Source organism: Chamaea fasciata, unplaced genomic scaffold (genome assembly GCF_029207755.1).
Source record: "Chamaea fasciata isolate MVZ Bird 193981 ecotype frontalis unplaced genomic scaffold, bChaFas1.0.hap1 SCAF_3, whole genome shotgun sequence".
Lineage (NCBI taxonomy): Eukaryota > Metazoa > Chordata > Aves > Passeriformes > Sylviidae > Chamaea > Chamaea fasciata.
In genome coordinates this window covers 42,911,102-42,932,146 of record NW_027094088.1, presented here as the reverse complement: position 1 = coordinate 42,932,146, position 21,045 = coordinate 42,911,102, and the positions used below count along the sequence as shown (strand labels likewise).

Here is a 21,045-nt window from a genome sequence, read left to right as displayed (position 1 = left end):
ACAAAATTATCAGAATGAAAACAACCAACGGCAAATTTAAAACCCTACACTACAGTGTGTCGCGCATTGTATGAGACACACATTTAGAAAGAGAGAAAAGCCACAAATGGAAGAGCCTTTTAATTGTAGCATTTAAAATCAACTTTTTAAAATATGTATTTTACAATCTTAGAAGATGATGTAATGTATATTTAATGGCAGATATGTGCAAATTACTTCAAATTCAATTATGAAAGCTCAGAAATATTCTTAACAGCTCTTTCACCATAGCAATCTTTCCAGATGATCAACATTTCAAGTAAAATAACAGTTCAGACCCAGAGCACAGGGAAAAAGAAAATAGTCCACTGCTGTAAAGCAATGTTGTTCACATCTTAGTTGCACGAGTGAGATGCAAGAGGGAGAGGTGAAGCCTAAGAGCATTTCCCACTGATGGAAAGAGCACATTCTCTTGTACCCAGCCTGACACTAAAAGACAGCAAAAGAGTCATCTAATTTATTTTAGATCATCAGTCTTTGTTTTCAGCCACAGAAGTGGCAGTTCAGGTTTTTGACCAAATGTTCTAATAGCCTCTGAGGGTGAAAAGGCGTAAATACCTTATATTTTTGTTTTTCCAATAGGATTTTATATACCAGTACAGAAACTCAAGTGATCACCCCCTCACTCCTGCTTTAAGCATGTGACATAGAATGCTTGCAAGTTCATTTAAGTTCTTCCTGAAAGTGAGAAATTATAGATGTAGTTTTAAAGGTAGCTCAATTATCCGAATACACCTACATTAAACACAGTTCGTTTTTATTAGAATAACAAACTCATCTTCAGAGCATTTGTGGGTGGTAACTGTGATGTGGAAGAAAAGGTATTCGGTCATATTCAAAGCCAACTATCAAAGCACTCCTCCAAGCAATTTCTGTAGTGTTGCTCCTCTTAAGGAAGCCCTAAAGACCTGCACCAAACTATAGACAAACAAAGTAGGCGGGTTTCAAACATTTATTATTTACAAACATACACACATAAATGTTTTACCTATCAGAAACAAACATGAACCATTCTTGGAGGTTAATCTGACATGACAATAACCATTACTGTTCAGTTCCTACGTCACAGAAATACACAGAAATACGTAAAATGTTGCAAGTTCCTAATCAGTTATAGTTGACTCATTTACTGAATTTCAAAGACACCACTAAATATGCAAAATAAGATGGCACTGATCTCAACACAGCCTATGTTGAAACAAACAATACCACCTCTTTGCACAATCAAACTTTCAAAGAAAGTCACTTTCGAATAAAGATTTTCGTAACTCCTAAAATGAAAAGGTCTCAGTTAGCTTTTTCATCTCACCTACTGAGCACTAATTTTAACTGTGGTTTATCTAAAGTTTTATAAAATGTATTTATAGAGGGAAGCATGGCTGAGTTACATTGTATTAGATATGATAGAAATTATTTCCTCACCAAGGCTTTCTGTGATTTCTAAGGTCACAGACTGGTTTTAACAAACTGTTAAATTTCCCAAACATCACAAATAATATATTCTCTGAGGTCATTAAATGCATGTCAGTTTCCATTCTTCATTAAAAAGCACTTCAAAGAGTTGTGCACTGTAAAAGCCAGAATGCTCTTCTTTAGCCAGGGTTTAAATAATTGTGTTTTTTATTGACACACTCCCATAATGCATGTCATTGAGTTGTTACAACCAAGCCACTTACCTACTTAATGCAACAACTCATTTTAAGCCATTTGATGAAATTACAGCATCACTCTCTAGAAAGAGAATCACATCAGCTGATATTAATATGCTCATCAAATTTTTCACACCTCAAGAAATAAAAGTACAGTTTAAACCTGGGGTCTAGCCTTAATACCAAGAAAGGGGAAAAAAGTCTACCAAAGTAAGCTGGTAAATAACAAACACTTCCCATGTCAGTAACAATCACCTATTTAGTCAGGGGAATAAGAGAAATAACCCTTTCCTTAATTGCATATTTGTTACTACACCTCACTTTCCAAATTCATGTCTGGTTGATCAGCCTCAACCCAATCACTCTCCGAATCTCCTTAAGGAATTCACGGATGTATTTCACCCAACACACTCATACCTGCCTTGGTCAGCTAGAACTGCCAAACCCACATCACCAGCTGCCCAAGAGAACAGTTCTCAGGCTCCCCAGTCATCACCAACCCTACACTCACCTCAGTCATCCATCCTGTCAACCCATCTGATGAACAACAAAACATCCCAGGGATGAATACAAGCAGGTCTAGAAAAACAAGCCAGTACCAGCACTGGGTGCCTTCAGCATAGTGAATAACAGAAAACACTTCCCCAAAAATATCCAGCCCAATTTTTTCCAAACCCATGGAACCTCTGTAGAGTTGCTTCTCTTAAGCAAAAGTTAAAATCTCTTTTTAACTCATAGTTAAGTTATTGAGAATAATTTACCCACTTTTCAAAGAGGCAGATGGACACACAAGTTGCAAGCCTACAGAGAATATTCACAGCAGAGAATCAATGCTTATTTCAGGAGGTCGGGTGTGGGTGTGTGTAAGTTTAGTTGTTCTTCTTCCCGGGGAAAAACTCTTTTGTTCCCAGTTTCAATACAAAAGTCTGTAGAGGCAGTCCATGAAAATGTCTTAAGTGGAGAGAACACTCTGATTCTTTCAGTCAAGATCTGACAACAGCTTTAAATATTTCACAGAAATAGGGGAGCAAGGATGTTGCATAGAAACTGTGACGTTCTCTTTGGTCATAATTTAATTTGCAAACAACACTTAATGGGTTTGCAGTCATATCCCATAAAATCGTTTCACCAAACACTCAAGAAACGATGAAATCGGTACACAGCAGTCCTTTGCAAAAATGGTCTATTTAACACACCACACTTCTCTTTCATCACTCTGTCTACAGAGTGACAGTGTGGATTCCCACTACTTCTGCTCAGTCAGATCATCTGCAGCAAGAGTCTAATATAAAACTCATCAGGGGGGAAGGGAGGGAGGAATTTTTTAAAAAGTGAAGTGTGAGAGCACATTGACAGCAGTCAATTTCTAATTCAAGCACAGTTTGAATGCTCCAGCTTGGAGATTTGAATTTTTAATTTCACCAAGAGAGTGGGTTCCAAATTAAGCATCTGATGCACAGTCAGTCTGAAACCAGAATTGAGTTTACTGAAATAGAAAGTAATTTTCTCTTAACAGCTCAGTAGTGATCACATATAATGAAAATAAAACAACGTGGCAGCTCCTATATTGCCAAGGGTGAGGAGTCAGAAGGCTTTTAGCTTTACAATTTAATATCAAAGTCCCAGGACAAATGCTCCTCCTTTGCCTGCTGAAGGAAGTTCACCTTGTAGCCCCAGTCAGGCTGTCAGATACAATGCCCATGCTGTCTAGGCAAGAACAGAGATGGAAGCTCCAGGAGCTCCAGTCATCAGGAAAGCTGAGCACTAAATTCCCAGAAAGCACAGCACCTCAGGATGCAGATTAAATACAAGACACTGCAACAGACAGGTACAGATAGAAGCTGCAGTTACAGCAATGCACAGGACACGAGGCCAACCTGTAGCTAGGAGAAAGGCAAAGAAGCAGTGCTGCTCCCCTGAAAACAAAGTCTCAGGGCTTTACATGAAGCCCTGCAGCTCTTTATGCTGACAGAATTTCTGCACTCAGGTATTCTTTGCTCCTTGGAGCAGCAATTGTGTGAACTGTGCTTTTGCCAGCTGACAGTAAATTGTCGCTTTGAGTGGCGAGATGAAGATCCCACAGTGAGCCCACGAGGCACAGCCTCCAGCACCACTCTCCTGCCCTCAACACGAGGAAGCTTGCACAAGCAAGCTTCAGCTAATGCAAGTCCTCACCAAATGCCAGTAGATCGCTCAGCATCACCAGTCTGCAGATGTTAGAGCCTGTGAGGGGTGACACTGTGCTCCAGCAAGCACAGTGCAGATCTCTCAGAGACCTTCACTGGCAAGTGGGAAACACACACATAATATCCCTTTTGAGATCTTCACTGAGAATATGGCTTGGCCTTTACAACCCTTACCCAAGGCTGTAGGTAGACAGACAAAACAGAAGCTGGAAGCTTGTTTTACTGGGCCCCAGAACACAAAAGTGAAGACATCAGCTATATCCTTTTCCTCTAGCACAGAGGAGAAAAGTAGGTTGTTCCGAGGAAATTCTGAGATTATCTATGAACAGGCTATGGAAGAACTACTACAGCAGAGATTGCTGAAACAGCAGCAGAATACTAACCACAGGCAAGAATATTCTAGCAGAAATCACAGCTCCTTCTAAATATAGGGGGTCAGCAGTCACTCTGGTTAGAGCAAGTTAGATATCTGTTTTTAAAAGTTTTTAAAAATTAACATTCCAGGAAAGAACAGAGTTTCTCTCTAGAAGGTAATCGCACTGAACTACAGCATTTAGCAGATATGGCAGCACAAAGGGACAACACTGTCAATACAGAGGTTGAGAAGACCTCAATAAACAGCTGGAGAGCACTCAAAGGAGGCACCCACCAGCACCAGACAGCTAGTTCTCCATATCTTCCCATGTAGGAGCCCTGGCATTAGAGGCCAGACTTGCCATTTCCAACCCACATCACCAGGCATGGCAGGAACATGGAGATCCTAGCAACTGCCCGCTCAGCTTCAGGCAGGAGCTGGGAGTAACCCTGTGCACCTCACACCAGGGTTGGAGAACGAAGACTCAACAGGACCAAAGCCCGTTCAGACAAATTCAAAAGCCAAGGCCACCAGATGCAGATAAGGATCAAGGAGTACAGTCAAGCAGCAGCCAGTCAGACCCTAGACTGAGGGAGAACATCACTAACACCAACAGACCTACTACGACTGTCATTCGCTCATTTTTGTCTCCATCCTAACTCTGCTAATACCAACACTGCACATGCTTCCCACTACTCCCATCAAACCCTGCCTTCTTTTACACCAACTTTCACTGCATTTCAATCATTACTCCCCAGTTTCTCCTCCCAAACTAAGGGTTCATTTCTCTACAAGTGAAAAAGAGAGCTGATCCATAATCTTTCCAGTTGCTGCTCTGGAACTTTGACAGAAACTCTGGATGGGTCACACTTCACAGTCTAGAATGATAACCATCCACAAAGCTCCCAAACACTGTTACAAGCCAAAGAGAGATACTCTCTTTCCCAATACCAATTTCCTTAATACTGCCTCTCTGGTTCTTTCCAGTCTTTCCTTTTTGTCATGATCCCACCATGCACAAACCTCCTTCCAGCCAACCTAACAGCATTTCTCCCACAACAGCAGACAAGCATGTCTCAACTTACCCCCAAAATTCCTCCTCATATGAGCTTCCAGGGCCTCTACCTCCTCAGCCCACCCCATCACTTCCTAGGTGGAGAGCCTTCCTGCTTCACTCTGCCCACCAACAGGGCTCAGAATTTACTAGGCTTCCCCAGGTGCATTTAAAAGAAGCCCAGCCCCACCTCAGCTGTGTTCATTGATTTCATCGCTTCCCTCGAGTTGCTCGGTTTTTTTGGCTACAAGAACTTCAGACAGTTCTTGGGGTTTCTTTTATGTCTTTCACAGCACTTAGAGTTGGTATGACAATCTAAACCAAACCTCACTCTACAGGCACACTGACTCCATTCATTCCCTTAGAGATCATCCCAATGAAAACACTCTTGTGAGAGCTTCCTTCCCATGACTGTAAATCACCGCTATTCATCTCTGGGAAATCAAGAGAATTACCTGTCACAATTTACTCTGACATCCTCCCTGGGCTAACATACATTAGGTAACAATACAGGCTACTTTTACTAGCACATGTCTGTGCTGCTCCACAAGAAAACTTCTGGCAGAAGTCTGTGCTTTTAACATATTTCTGTCACGTGCTGTTTGTGATTTGTGTAAGTACTACTACCTAAGTACAAACCCATAGCATCTACCACCTTTCATTGAATTTTACCCACCTGCTTTTACTACCAAAGTAAATGAAAGCATAGTTTTAATCTCCAAAGAAATTGTACCCCTATATGACATAGCTTGTTTCTTGGGTGCCAGGGACTCTGCAGGATACTGCAGTGAAACAAAGCCTTCAGCAAAATACTTCAAGTTAAAAAAAAAAAAGGTCAACACAAAAATCAGACCTCTCAAAAATATTCTCTGTATTAAAAGAATAAACCAGTGAACAGTTTTTCAGGTCAACATATTCTAGATCCATCTTAGCATTTTCTAAGTGGATAAAGAAGGTGCAGAATGTACCATATGGTGTTAAACACACACACCTGAACAGATCTGCTTCAGTAACAAAAAGCCTGGCAGAGGAAAACTTTGACTGTCATTCAGAGAGTTTTCCCGAATATAGATTGTTAACTCATTACTTCCAATACTGGGGTTTTCTACTATATTAGTTGCTTTAGAAAATCTGAATTCATAATCCAGGAGCAGCAGGATCCTGTGCAAGGTAGCTCATATTTGCATACCCCTTCCAGGTGTATGGGATAGTCCCTGTGTAATTAGGGATTTCTTCTGCTTCTTTCAGGTTTACACACAATACTCCCAACAAGTATTATTATTAAGAAGTAGCCGGCAGAATTGCTGTAGCTTCTTCCGAGGAAAGCAATAGAATTTCAGAGACATTTGATCTCATGAGTTCTGAGGTACAGCAGTAATCTGATGCATTTCCTTTGTGGTTGAAGCAGACGGTGTGACAAACTACACAACTTATCCCAGTCACAAAGCATGCCCAACACAGAACAAAGGACCAACAGAAGACTCCTGAAAGACAGATAAGTATTTTCACTGTCAGAATACACCTAAAGCTTGGTACCTTTAGAACCCCTGTGTTTATGGAAAAGGTTGGAGATTTAAAAGCAGCACTTGGATAGAATTTTATCTTTATGTTATCTAAGCTATCAAACCTTAGTGTCGCAGGTCCCCTTGAGGCTGATCCTGCAATAATGCTATTCTGTCTGGTAAATTTTTACTGGAAACTTCAGGTTTAACTTACATTTTTCACCAGAAACATGAAGCAAATACAAACATCATATTTAGAGGATGCTTTGTCTATAACAACTTGCACCAGTCTACATTTTTGTACACCAAACCTAAACTAGTCTGAGATCTGAGACTGGAAAATAGATTTTAAAAATATATGTGTCAAGTAAATCCACTAAGAGAGTCTACAGACATAAGTAGTTAATTGACAGGCTCCTTTAATTACTGAGTGAAACAGTGCTACCTTTATTGGAAACCTTTTAAATTTTCTCCTGATGAGGCAGAAACGAAAATTCACAGTATTTTGAATGTACTTGCCATAGCTGCTCAACCTAGAAAGCATCCTCTCTCTCTCCAGCCCTCTGTGAGCAGGAACACCTTGCACGACTAGCCTTACAAAAACAAAGAAGTGACCACAAAACCATAAGAGATACTGAGAAGACTGAGATTTTCATTTCTGAACAATAAAAGTGTCATGGTGCTTCACTGAACAAAAACACATGAAATGTCTTAAATTACCTTAAAGTCTGAGTCATAAGCAAGGACTCTGTACCAGAGAAAGCCAGGAAGGCAGAACTAAGAACATCTTTAAGGTTAGAATGCCCTCTTTGGGTATAAAGACATATTTGCAGCAACAGTAAATTTCATCAAGTACAGTGCTATTTTATGCTATAGGAAGGAAAGAAAATGAATGAAAGTGTACTACTCCAAGAGTTCTAAAGATGTTAGAAATTACTCTAATTACCCTCTACTAGTAGCAATGTTCTGAAGATGCCACGTAACAATAGTGAGGATGACAGCAATCCATACACAGCAGTGCAGAGGGGCAGGGCAAGAAAGAGTGGGCATAACTAAAAAATATGAAAGCTTCCACCTGGATACAAAGAAAACCTTTTTCACCCTGAAGGCAGCCAAGAAGTGAGGCAGGTTACCCAGAGAGGCTGTAATATCCTTGGAGGTTTTCAAGGCCCAACACAATAAAAGCTCTGAGCAACTTGACACAACCCCAAAGTCAGCCCTGCTTTGAGCAGGGAATTAGACCAGAGATCACCTGAGGTTCCCTTGAAACCAAACTATCCTAACCTTCCTCTAAGATTTAAATACATGTCTCAGGATTTGCAGCATTTCACTAGTTAACTATACCCACAACAAAAGTTCAAGAGTCTCATCTGTGGAGATGCACCCAAAGCTGCAAGAAAGCAACTTCTCTGATTTATAACTCCACAAAGGAATCACTAGAAGTCAGCAAACAATAGGTCCATCACATCCTGGAAGCTGAAAACAGCTCACTTTCCATAAATAAAATTCAGAATAAAGTTCAATACTAGAAATAAGTAAGTTCTCAAACAGTATTTGAGCATCCATCATTCACACACAGAGAGAGAAATTACAAGCTTTGGTGATGGTCAGGGCCTTAAGCAAGCCAGATACAGTAAGGCATAACAACACAGGAACTCCAATTGTTCCACAGCAGCAGGCCTTTAGTAGTTAGCTGGCGATTAAACGATGCTCATGAGCATCACTTAAATGTCACTTTGATCAACTGCAGTTATTTCACAAAATCTTTATTACTGAGGCTTTTTATTGGTTGTACAAACATTGGCAAGCATTTCTCTTTGCTATATTAAAAATTATTTTGATACCTATTCCTAGGCTGCTTGCCAACTGGAAGACAAGATGGAGCCATCTGTGAGACTACAACTCTCTGAAGACACTTTCAAAAACATAATCCCTTAAATGGTGCCAAGGGCATTACATACAAAAAAACTAATATCACATCTGAACAGCTGCAGCAAAACCTGCCTCTCTCACAAATTTCCCAGAAAAGGAAGGAGGAAGACCCCCTTCTGCCCAGGGAATACTGCCTCTACTCTATCCCAGTCCATGAAGTCTGATTATGACATGAGCAGGTAAAAAGTCACACCTGAATATTCTGCCTGCTGTATCAGGCAGCCAAAATTGTGCCAGAGATCTGTATGCTATCTATAACTGAATTAAGTAGCAAACACAGCTATTTTTGTATCTTCTCTTTCTTGGTTTGGTAGAAATTTGAGGGAGTTTTGGGGTTTGGTCTCTTTCTTCTTCCACTACTTAGCATTGTTGGCGCACAAAATATGTACACAGGCTGCTACCCAGAATTCCTAATATCCTCTGCATTGTCTTCACATGGTCTGCTTGATTTTGATTATTATTACTTCTGGTATTACTCACTACTTTCCCCTGCCTTGTAATCCTCCTTTTAAAAACTCCTCTGGTATTTTATATCATGATTTCCAAGCCATTTGAAATTACTTTCAGCCAACTAACACCTAGAACAACTACTCCTAAGAGACCTGCAGAAAAGAGAGCAACCCCATGTACTTCTCATGGCTTGCACTGAAGATCATACTGGCCTCTCAGCATTAAAACCACAGTCAATCTAAACTTGCAAGGCTCACACTTAATGCCTAGGCTTCCAACTTTATGCCTAGGCAAAGCACACGGAGGGAGTTTCACTGGGGCATGGCACCACACGAGGCAGTAACACAAGAAGTGCATGTGCATCCAGTTCCAGGAGAAAAGCCTGGACTCTCATCAAGAAATTCAGTGACACACCAAACTCCCCAGAAACACAGCAAAACAGTTGCTACACACCACGCTCACTACTTGTAACAAAGATAAATTCTTTAAAAATAATATTAAATTAATTCAGCAAGTGAATGACATGAACATACACTACTAACCCAAGATGGTTAGTAGTTACCCTACTTAACCCAAAGACGGAAAACTTTACTAACTGCACTCAAAAAGATTAACACAAAACCTTTAAGTACAACAGGACAAGCCAGTAGGTTTCACAAAGGGCAATCAGAAGTCTTATAGATTATTCTTCCCAAAATAGCAATGCTGGTTTTTACCTGCCAGTCCTACCTCACACAGGAAAAGACAATAACAAATCTACTCCTGAAAATCTACATCATAACTGTACTCAAGGTGGGCAGAAAGCATCCCCTTGGCTAACACAAAATGGATCCTTACTCAACCCTGGAACAGATGATCCCATGGAAAATTCTGTCATTGGCAAAAGCTGGCACCATAGTAGGAAAATTCCCAGTCAACTAAAAGAATATATACCCTACTGCTAGTGCTCACTCCATTAAAAAAAAAAAAAAGTGGAAGCTGATCTTTTCTTACCTTGCAGCAACTCGAGACCCCTGGCAAAAATGGATTTTCCTCCAATCTTCATACTCACGGGAAGAAGACATCTAGTTCTGATGGACTGCTCAGAGGAAACCATTAACTGGAGCAGTGCTTCTCTCACAGCCAAGTCTGTACAAGTCCCCAGCAGACCACAAGCGTGAGAACACTTCAGCAGCTCTCACCACGACTGTGTTCAGTCTCCCCAGGGGAAAGGGAAACACAATATTTGTTGATTATTAACTACTTTGAGGGAGCAAAACCACACAGAGGATCAGTTGCTCTGGTTCTGCACCCCAGGCAACAGTAATCAGATCCTTCTTACACAATTTCAATGAGGTTCTCCTCAAGATTTTCACTGCTCTGAGCAAATTAAAATGTCCTGCTCTCCTAAACAAGGATTCTGGCAGGACACGAGCAAAGTTTCAGCATGGTGCCCTGTTGAAACAGCACTGTCCCACTGCAGTGGCAGCACAGCCTGGGACCATCCAAGGGGTCCAAAAGCACCTCAAGTCCCTGAGACCCCATGTCACTGCTGAAACACAGATATCAGCACTCTATCCACATTGCTCCACCATAGGCACAGCAACCAGAAAGATGTTAGCAGCAAGGAAATCCGACTACAGCAATATAAAATATCACCAAACTCTGCAGATGTGTGTCACACCCTCCTGAGATTGGCGTGCCTGGGGCTCTTCAGGAGCAGAGCTGGGAATGCAACAGAGACATAGCTCAGCCTGAGCTATTAGTGCAAATACTGACAGGTTAATGCACTACTCATTAAATGGAAAAGCCAAACACCAGCAAACAGCTGTGCTGCCCATTTCCCTCCATCACTGGGATCTCCACAGGCCATTAGCAACAGGAAGCACCTGAAACTTAGGCCAGCACAATGAAATTCAATCTCATTTCTGCCTCAATAACCATCCTTGTCCAAAATTCTAAAAGAGAATTGAAAGCTCTTGTCCCCAAAGCCATGCTCTCTAACAACAAGGGGAAATCAAGTTCATATGACCAGTCCTGCAACAAAAAGTCAGATATTTTTGGGAGCTGAGGCTACCTCAATTTACCACCCTTAACAGGCTCAGGGATGTTCCTTCCTTTGAACCTTGTGGTGTTTCCCTGAAGTAGAACATTTATGTGTGGAGGAAGATGAACAACCAACCACAAGAATTAGACAGCCATAATATAAAGGAAAAGCCTGTGGCTATAAGCATTTGACCTTGCAAGCAGTCTCCCTCAGTGTGTCAGCGACGGCAGGAATGGGACAGGGCTGCTGGGGTAACTCTTCTCAATCTTTAATGAAGCGTTAGTCTCATTACAGGATTTTACACAGCTAAAGGATGGCAGCAGGTCACATCTGCCAGCAGCAGCCCTAAATTTCTTCGTTACAAAGCATCTTAAAAATTTTTCAGCCAATAACATATTGTTAAAGCTTACAGACAATTGTTCTAGCCAATCAATTATAGCACACATACACCTGCTTTGAACAATGTTCGTTCGTAAGTTTGTCTATTTACAATACACAATACCCTTATTAAGCTTAAGACCTTCTGCTATCTTGTCAGGCATATATTTTCTGCAGTGTCAAGGTTTATTCAAGCAAAACCTATAAACTTAGCCTTTGTTTCCCATGTCCTTGCTTTCTAAACTAGTGTATCTTTTCAAACTTTTTCAGTTGCAGCATATTCTAAGTTCTCAGCTTTTTCTGTTTGAGGCCTGCTTTCTCAGCTCCTAAAAATCCTTTTTACTTTTAGTGTTTCCCACACCCCAGCACCATTCCAAGTGCCTGCACATCTGCATTAATGATAACCCATAAGACTACGCTGGTATGTCAGTGGGAAGAATGCTTGCCACCATAACAGAAACAAAATACTCTAAGTATCCCACTTAAACAGCAAAAAAGCACTCTACTATCATTAAAAAAAAATAAAAAAATAAAAAAATAAAAAAACCCCCACCACAACTATTCTTCCCCTTCCCATGCTCTCTGGAGAGTTGATGGCTTCCCAAAAACAAAACAAAAAGATGTTAAAAAACGTTTCCTTTATTGCTTAAAGCATATTTTTCAGACCAGCTGATGATTTTTACCATTATCAGACTGGTGCTTTAAACTCAGATTGCTGCCAGATAGATGAGCTGAGCTAGGGACTCTGGTGCTCACCCCATCATTCAATAAAGTTGTGAAGCCATTGACAAACTTCATTATCTACAGACACATTCAAAACATCACTTAAAATCTGGTAATTCTAATTATTTCAGATTCTTAGAAATAATTCTGATTCTTATTTTCCATAACTATTATTATTATTCACCATTATGAAAGGTCTTGAAAAGCTACACCAAGGCCACAGGCCTCACCTTACAAAGATCTGGAGACTTTCAAAACAATTCAGAAAATCTAATGGTATCAACTCCCAGTTGCTGCCTCTCTCACAAATACTAGCCCTTTCATTTTATTTAGTTTTACAATACTCACTATCAACCTCCTGACTTCTCACTCCACAGGTTGCCTCAAAGTCTCCCTACTAAGAGATTTTCCTCTCTAACAGTTTCCTGCCCCACTGACCTCCCAGCCCAGCAAAGGAAAACTTTCAACAAGAGCACATTAAAGCCCTCCAAACAACCAACTCTTCAGCCATTGCAGAGAACAGAGAAAGGTCACATATGCCACATCCATTCTGCTCTTAATTTCAAGGAGCCACTTTTCCCACACAGCTCTTTCCCAAGGAGATTTTATAATCCAAGCATACATACAGTGTGTTTAACAAATTTCTGTTCAGTTGTTGCTCTGTTCAGTGGTAGCTCTTTCATTCAACCCATAAACAAACATAGTGCATACAACTTTAAAGGAGCTAGCTAAGCAGTATGAAGAACACATATTTTCCACTTTCCATCCCTTATTCTAAGTACAGAGCTGTTTATGTAGCAAATATTTACTACTCAAGGTAAAATCTAATTCAGTTGGGTTTTTTTACACTTGTCAGTGTTATGAATAAACAGAGTGACAGAGGGCAAAAAGAGCAGAGTAACAAGACAATTTGCCCTGACACTGGGGTGACACAACTAAGACACCTATTTGTAAAGCAGCAAGACAGGAAAGGAGGAGGGGGTGAGAAAAATCAGAAAGTGCCATTGATCATAGTCATTAGACAGCTGGGTCCCAATTAGAAATATATCACACAGAGATAATAAGAGGTGTTTTGGAAGGAAGCTTGGCTGTGAGATGAAGGAGGGTCTGAAACACAACAAGCAGCATTTTACAGTACACACAAAGGGGAGGCAGAATCCAAATTCTGCAAGTCCCAAAGGAATCACACCAAACAAAGAAACCCTACTAGAGGCAAGCACATGATCTCACCCCTCTGCCTGCAGACTCCAGATTACTCATTAAGGCACTTCACACTCTCAGCATCAATAAATAGGGAAGTAACTCCATGTCAATAGCTAATTCAATTTCCATACAGAAAACTCATGTTTAGCAAACAAAGTATGTCCATAGTGGATGTTAGCTTCCACAGCATCTTGATAAAGAAATATTTCTCCCTGAAAGCATTTTTCAGGTGAGCTCTTAATGGAATCCACACCAAATGCCAAAGGAGAAGAAAAAAGAAAATTACATGGTTAAACAGTTAATACTACACAGCATTAAGGAAATACCTTCAAATAAGGATACTAGCATGCTTAAAATAGGAACAGCAGCCTTTGTTCAGTGCCAGAGGGCCAAGTTTTTCCTTGTGTGACTGCTGGTTTACAAAGGGCACATTCATTCCGAATACATAAGGGTTTTGCAGCAGTTTTCCTTCAAGAATATTGAATAGTATTACAACATACCCTGGTTCCAATCCTAATCTAAGTGACACGGCATGAAAGGCCTGCTTTCTGGAAAAAGACACAAGATGCTAAGGATGAACCTGGAAGTCACTATGGCAACTCTGCAGGTCCCCTCCTGATCACCTTGGAGGCCGATACTCCTAAGAGTTAAGAAAACCCCTTTCCACAGGAATCATTAATATGCAGTATGGCCAAAACCAGAAAAGGTCACAGCCTGTCTCTGCTCAATCAGAAAGAGGAGCTCGCTCAAAGAAACACAAAGCTGAAATGGGAAAAGAAAAAATCATAACTCCCGAGGAGCACTCACGCGGCGTCACACACTCGAGTAAATCGCACTTGAAAGGTCAGCTGGTTCAGTAGCTGTCAAAGGCCCAAGCTATGGTGAGCAAAAAAAGCCTAACCAAGTGTGCCTAATTTGTGAACAAAGTCAGAATTAACCTTTGGGGTTTTCGCTTTTGTCAGTACAAAACATTGTTTGCAGTGCTTTCTGTCCTCCTGTTCATCGCAATTAATTTATCCTGGTGCTAATAAATCCTCTTTTCTTACATGGATCCACTACAATTCCACCAGAAGCAGCTTAGGCTCAAAGTTTTGACTTCACTTTACTGAAGAGAACAAAGCATGATTTATCTAAATTTAAAGAGGGAGGAAGCCAGTGGCAATACAATACTTGCCTCTGACTGTTTTTTAGAGTGCTGCTGCACTGTAACCATCAGTGACGTGTATGAGAAAGTGCCATTTTCAGTGCCCTATCTCAAAAAGAGCTATAAAGAAAATTGATAACTCTGATAGTATCAAACACTGGGAAGAAAAAAAGACATATTGGATATGGTTCTAATATCAAGTACATGAAACACTGCACATAAGCATTTGGTGGTTCTTGTACATTCCTTCAACTTGCTGTGATCCCAATATTTTAAGTAACCATAAATCTCTAAACTCAGCCTTTTTTTTTTTCTTTTAAACCAAATATTTATTTTAAATACCTTCACTTTGCAGTTTCATAAGGGCCTAGAAGCCCTATGAATAGTAAAAAATGTACTGTAGGTTCAACTGGAAAAGCACTCTTACTGCCTTCCCTGAATGAACCACAACAATGTCAGCTTCAGCAATGAGATGGGGGATACCCAAACAACATCATTAAAGGGACTTCAGTATTTAAACACCAAGAAAAGTTTTAATAAGTAGAACTCCTCCCATTTTCAGGAGTTACTGTAAGGCCAAGAGCAAATTAGCAAGTAAATGAACCAATAGGAAAGGACAAAACAAGAGATAAAGCATCCCAGGGGACTTCACTCATTTCTTTGAAAACCATCATTAATTCTAATTAGCAGCAGTACTTGCGGCTGTACCTTCTGCAGCATATTTTGTGAAAGCCTTTATTATAAAAGCACTTCACTGCAGAACTCTTAAATCGCTATCCAAAAGCACAGCAAGAAGTTACTCAAGCACCTGTACACTAAGATTAATACGGACTACCAAAACAGGAATGAGCTGTTTTCTATTAAACTGTTGGCAAGGACGACTGAAGTGTTTGCAGAAAGTCTCGGGGGACTCATGGAGCTGGAAGAACCACACAACCCAAACAACCCGAAAGACAGCAGACATACCTAGCGAGAAATACACCTTTCTTTCCCAGTTGTCCTGGGAAAGGTGAAGTATTTTCCCCGTGGTTCCAGCCTTTTGCCAGCACCACTGTTGATAAGGAGGGCATCCCTAGCTCAGACCAGCTGATTGCTGTTCTCTGAGAGAAAAGAAGAGCAGTACATCCACATTAGAGGTCATAGTCTTATAAAATTTATTTATAAAAGCATATATACACAGAGTGTCCGCTGAGAGGGTAGTTTTCTTTTTCTTCCTTAACCCAGGACAAGAGACATAATGTGGGTGACTTTTCTAAGAGCACCATTACTTCCCTCTTTGCAGTTGGTTTAAAAAAAATAAATAAACAAATAAACCATACCAAATAAACCCATTCGTATCTTTGTATCACTCTAGCTACGCCCATATGGGCTGAAGTGAAGTCAAAGCACCTTATTTTTTGAGTTAAAAAATGAAAGCTACGTTATCACAAAGTCGCAAGACTCTTTCTTAGGCTGCATTAGCATCGAAATAAATGCCAACATCACCAGGCTTGAAAAATAAAAAAAAAATAAAAATAAAATAAAAATAAATAATTAAAAATAAACAATTTTTTTAAAATACTTTTTAAAAATCCTAAAACTTTCGGACCGTGAAATGAAACCTATGAAAGATCCGGTTTGTTTGGTTTTTTTTTTAAAAAAAAAAAGGCAAGTATAATTCTCCCCATACTCAGGGCTACTCCCAAGAGCTGCCGGCGCTCCCAGCCCGAGGGCAGCACTCAGCCGAGCCGCCCGGCCCCTCCAGTGGGGAGCAGCGCTGCCGGCCCCGGCCCCGGCCCCGGCAAGGGCGCCCCGTGCCCCGTGCCCGTTCCGGGGCTCCTGCGGAGGTCTCCGGCCGGACAGCCCCCGCATCCTCGCCCCCTCCTCCCGCAGCCCCGCGCTGCCCCGCGCCCGCTCACCTGGGCGCCGCCTGTCGGTACCGCCCGCCCGCGGCTGCGGCCCCCACATCCCGATCCCGATCCCGATCCCGATCCCGATCCCGGCCCCGGCCCGCACCGGGCGGAAAGCGGCCCCGGCCCGGCCACTCCCCGCCGGAGGCGGGCCCGAGGCAGCTTCACCGCCCTGGGGAACGGGAGGACGGCGGGCGGGCCCGGCTCCGGAGGGTGGAGGCCGGGGCTGCCCCAGGGAACCCGGGTACTCCGCGCTCCCGCCCGCGCAGGGGTGTCGGGCTCTGCAGGCTCTGTTCCCGCGGGTCTGCAGCATTAAGTTAGGCGAGAGAGGAATCGGGGAATCACAGAATCGGTCCGATTGGAAAGGACCACAGCCGCTCAAGCTCTCTGCTCAAGCAGAGTCGTCCTAGAGCACATGGCACAGAATTGTGTCCAGATGGTTCTGGAGTATCTCCAGTGAGGGAAACTCAACAACGTCTTCGCACAATCTGTTCCCGTGCCCGCAGAGTAAAGAAGTTCTTCCCCATAATCAGGTGGGATTTCCTGTGCATTGGTTTCTGCCCGTTGCCTCATCCTATTGCTCGGCACCACCGGGAAGAGCCTGGCTCTATCCTCTTGACACCCTCCCCTTCAGATACTTAAGAACGTGGATAATGTCCCCTCTCAGTTGTCTCTCTTGAGGCTGAACAGGTCTAGCTCCCTCAGCCTTTCCCCCCAGGGGAGATGCTCCAGGCCCTTAATCATCTCTGTATCCCTCCGCTGAACCAGCTCCAAGATCTCCCTGTCACTCCTGTACTGAGGAGCCCAGAACTGGACACAGCACTCCAGATATGCCTCACCAGGACTTATTAGAGGGTCAGGCTACCCATCCTTGACCTGCTGGCAATGCTCTTCCTAATGCATCCCAGGATTCCATCAGTTTTCTAGTCCATGTGGTTCTGGGCATGGCTCACAGACAGCTTGTTGTCCACAAGGACCTTCAGGTCCTTCTCCACAGAGCTGCTTTCCATCAGGTCAGACCCTAACCCATACCAGTGCTTGGGGTTATTCACCCCAGGTGAAGGACACGACCTATGCTACGCATGCAGATATATGGCCTCCGTCTCACATGGCCCAGCATAACAACAAATATATATACCAAACATACTCTTGAAAAACAATTTATTTTCAGGTTTAGCCAAACTGGCCATTGCTTGGTCTCAGAGCCGTCATGTGACAGTTTGTGAGCCTTACTCTGGCGCTGCTTTGCATGTCAATCACTGAATTTAGCAAGACGTGTACAGTTATTATGGTATTCATTGAACATTGAAGTTTGGCTTCAAGTAGCCAGTGTTCAGGAAGCATTTGGACAACGCTCCTGAGAGTGTGATTCTTGGGACTTGGAGTGGATGATCCTTGTGGGTCCCTTCCAGCTCAGTATATTCTGTGATACTGTGAATTCTATGTATGTATTTCCATTTCTTTTGTATGATTCCACATATCTTTATGTCACAGAGCTTTTCATTTTGTTGAAAGGTGCCATCATTTATATAAATGTATGGGGTTTTGTTGGTATAGAGGCAATTTTCTTCAGAGTAGCTTTTTTAGGACTCTGTTTTGGGTTTGTGGCCAGAGTCAGGGATGTTTTAGCTGGGCAGTGCTTGCACGGCTTCTTGAACTGCCCTGGCCAGTGAGCAGGCTGGGGTGTACAAGAAGCTGGGGAGGGACACAGCTGGGACAGCCTGACCTCAACAACCCAAGGGATATTCCAAACCATCTGTCCACATGATGTCATGCCCAACGGTAATGGTTGGGGGAAGGAGGAGGAAGAGAGGACATTCAAATTTATGGCATTTTTCTTCCAAATTCACTGTTATGCATGGTTGGAGCCCTGCCTTCCTGAGGATGACTGAATGCCTGCCTGCCCATGGGAAGTTGTGAACGAGTTCCTTGTTTTGTTTTGCTTTGCTTGCCTGAGTGACTTTTGCTTTACTGTTGAACTGTCTATGCCTCAGCCCATGAGTTTTCTCCCTTTTACCTTTCTGATTCTCTTTCCCATCCTGCTGGGGCAAAAGGTGAGTCAGCAAGTGGCTGCATGGGGATTAGCTGCCTACCAGAGGTAACCCTTAATATACAGCAAATCATTTCAAGTACTTTTCCTAAGATCGCAGTACCTTTCCTGAGTCTGTCCTCTCGAACTTACATAACATTGGAACAACATGAATTTCTGCTAAAATCCCCTTTCCTGTTCTGTATTTTAGGTAGTTTTGGTCCTCCACCATTTCCAGTGTATCTTCTCCTCCCTAGTTAACACATACATCCTCTTTTGCTAACCCTAGTATTTCTCTACTGACAGTTTTATTGCTATTGTTATCCATCATTACAAGCTTCATATAAGCTTATGAGTGCCCAGTGACTATGGCTTTTGTTAACTTTGCTAAAGTAGTACCTGCTTCACTCATAGATAATATTAATCATGTACATGAAATCAGTGTTCTCCAGATGGCCTCCATCCATCCTCGTCTTCAAGAATGTTCCTTCCTTCTCAGATGCAGGAAATGCAATTGTAAGTTAAATACACCATCCTGTGCACAAGGAAGTTTTCACAACATTCGGAAAAGTTGGCAAAAAAAGCCCGGGTTTATCTAACAACTGTCATCTTACTGATTTTCTCTGGTTTCAGTCCATTTACTAAGAAATACAGGACATGCTAAGAGAGTTTCGACCTCCTGTTCCAGTCTGTGCCCTTCCTGACTTGTGAGAGAAGACAGCAGGCAGCTGTGCCTCACATGCCAAAAATAGCCACACATCCTTCTTCTTCCTTCAGCCTTGCTGCAATGCATCTGGTTCAAGTGATGTCCGTGCTGGCTCCCATCATTCAGAAAGAAATTGGTTGTAAAGGGGCAGCTCTGTGGGTGCAGACAAAGGGCCCATCGAGCACAGCCTTGCCTCCAGCTCAAAGCCAGGGCAGTTGTCTCAGCAAAAGCAGGAACCAGGCAGCACCCACAACGCTTCCCCTTTGGACTGTCCCACTGTAGTGGTTTGAAAGCAAAACTAATGAGAGGCTCCAAGTCAGAGATACAATTTAATAGGAAAAAAGGAAAGAAAGTAAAATGAAGTAGATGCAATAATACAAAAGACCACTGACAGAGTCAGAATACAACCTGAGCAGGGTGATGGAAGCAGTCCAGATGAGGTGGTCTTCCTGAAGCGGTGATTCTGTAGAAAGGTTTGGTAGCTCTATTCCTCTGGGAATCCAGTGGGTAAGGGGCCCCTGTACTGTCCCAAACCCCAGATTATATCCAGGTGAGAATGCTTGGTTCCTCCCCCTGGGCGGAGCATCTCACAATGGGATGATGAGTCATGCAGGGGGTCCTTGATGGCCCAATAAACAGAGATAGCTCCTGGAGGGAGTTATCTGTGAGTTATGGGCAAGGCATCTGATGGGCCATTAACAGAAGATAATGGCCCAGAGGGAGGGGGGTCTGGGAAAACACTGCCCCACCTGGATTCAACAGTCCATGAAGATGGTGATAGAATACTTTGTGCACATCCTGTACTACAACCCAGGACACCCACCCACCCTGTGACCAGTGTGTGCTCAGGGCATCCCCAGCTAGGTGTGCTTTGTTGAGTCAGGAGCCTGCAGTGGCTCTCACATTCCCCAAGGGCCTGCTCAGCCCCACCTTGAGCCTGCTCCAGCTTTTGGCCCACACAGCATCCACAGGTGAGGGGCTGCCCAGGTCTCACCTGCTGCACAAGGCACCAGCTCTTGCTCTGAGCCTGGCTATGGCTCCCTGCCTTTGAGAGCTCCTGGCTTTTTGTGCTTGAAAAAAACATATTTTTTTCCCAATATGTGTGTGTCTCTGATGATTTCCTGTGTTAACACATAATGCAGTCCCTTTTCCAAACTGTGCAGTGGTAAACTCATCAGACTGACCTTGCACACACCCTCTCCCTAATTTTTTTCTGTTTCTGCTTTCTGGGATGAGGGGAGTAAGTAACTGTTCAGGTTTGCTATGGATTGCTGCAGTGGCATCTTCATGTTTCTTGCTCTGTTCTGTGTTCCTTTGCAAATGGTCTGTAACATTTGATTGAGTGCAGCCATATACTTAACTGACATTTTCTGATATGTAACTAAAGCCACGGTTTCCTTCTCAGTGGCTGTGATAATTTCAGAGCTTTTCATCTTATATGAGAGGCTAGGATTTTTTTTCCTGGCAGGTGCTGATTCAATTCACACAGTGAATTTCATCTGTGGTTTGACTGCCCAGTTGTTCAACCTCAGAAGGTCCTTCTGCAGTTCTTTGCAGCCAGCTCTTGTTCATGCTATCTCAAATAACTCAGCATCAGCAGCAGACTTGTTTCAGCTGTTTATACAGTGAACAGGAGAGGTCCAAGAGACACTAGTCAATACAAAGCTACCAAAAGGTACATAGTCTAGAAACATACATGTAAAAGAAGCAGGGCATGAAATGCGCTGGGGGAAAAAGCCCTGCTAGTGAGTTCTTTGCATTTGTTCTGAATCTACTAGGA

At 42.6% G+C, this 21,045-nt stretch overlaps 1 protein-coding gene across 13 annotated transcripts in view; it reads right to left on the bottom strand.

The window, feature by feature from the left end:
- Positions 1-16,593, bottom strand: part of DISC1 (DISC1 scaffold protein) — a 190,599-nt gene extending 174,006 nt beyond the window's left edge. For 8 of the 13 annotated variants that reach the window (XM_066178781.1, XM_066178774.1, XM_066178775.1 and 5 more), the window contains exon 1: positions 10,161-10,883. Coding sequence is in view for 10 of the 13 variants with exons in the window: in XM_066178774.1 (XP_066034871.1) it covers positions 10,161-10,263 (103 nt within the window). In the remaining 3 variants the exon portion in view is untranslated. Of the gene's footprint in view, positions 1-5,314; positions 5,577-10,160; positions 10,884-16,539 lie in introns of those variants that run through there. The other 5 variants (XM_066178779.1, XM_066178778.1, XM_066178784.1 and 2 more) reach the window with 5 other exon arrangements.
- Between the last annotated feature and the right edge of the window lie 4,452 nt (positions 16,594-21,045).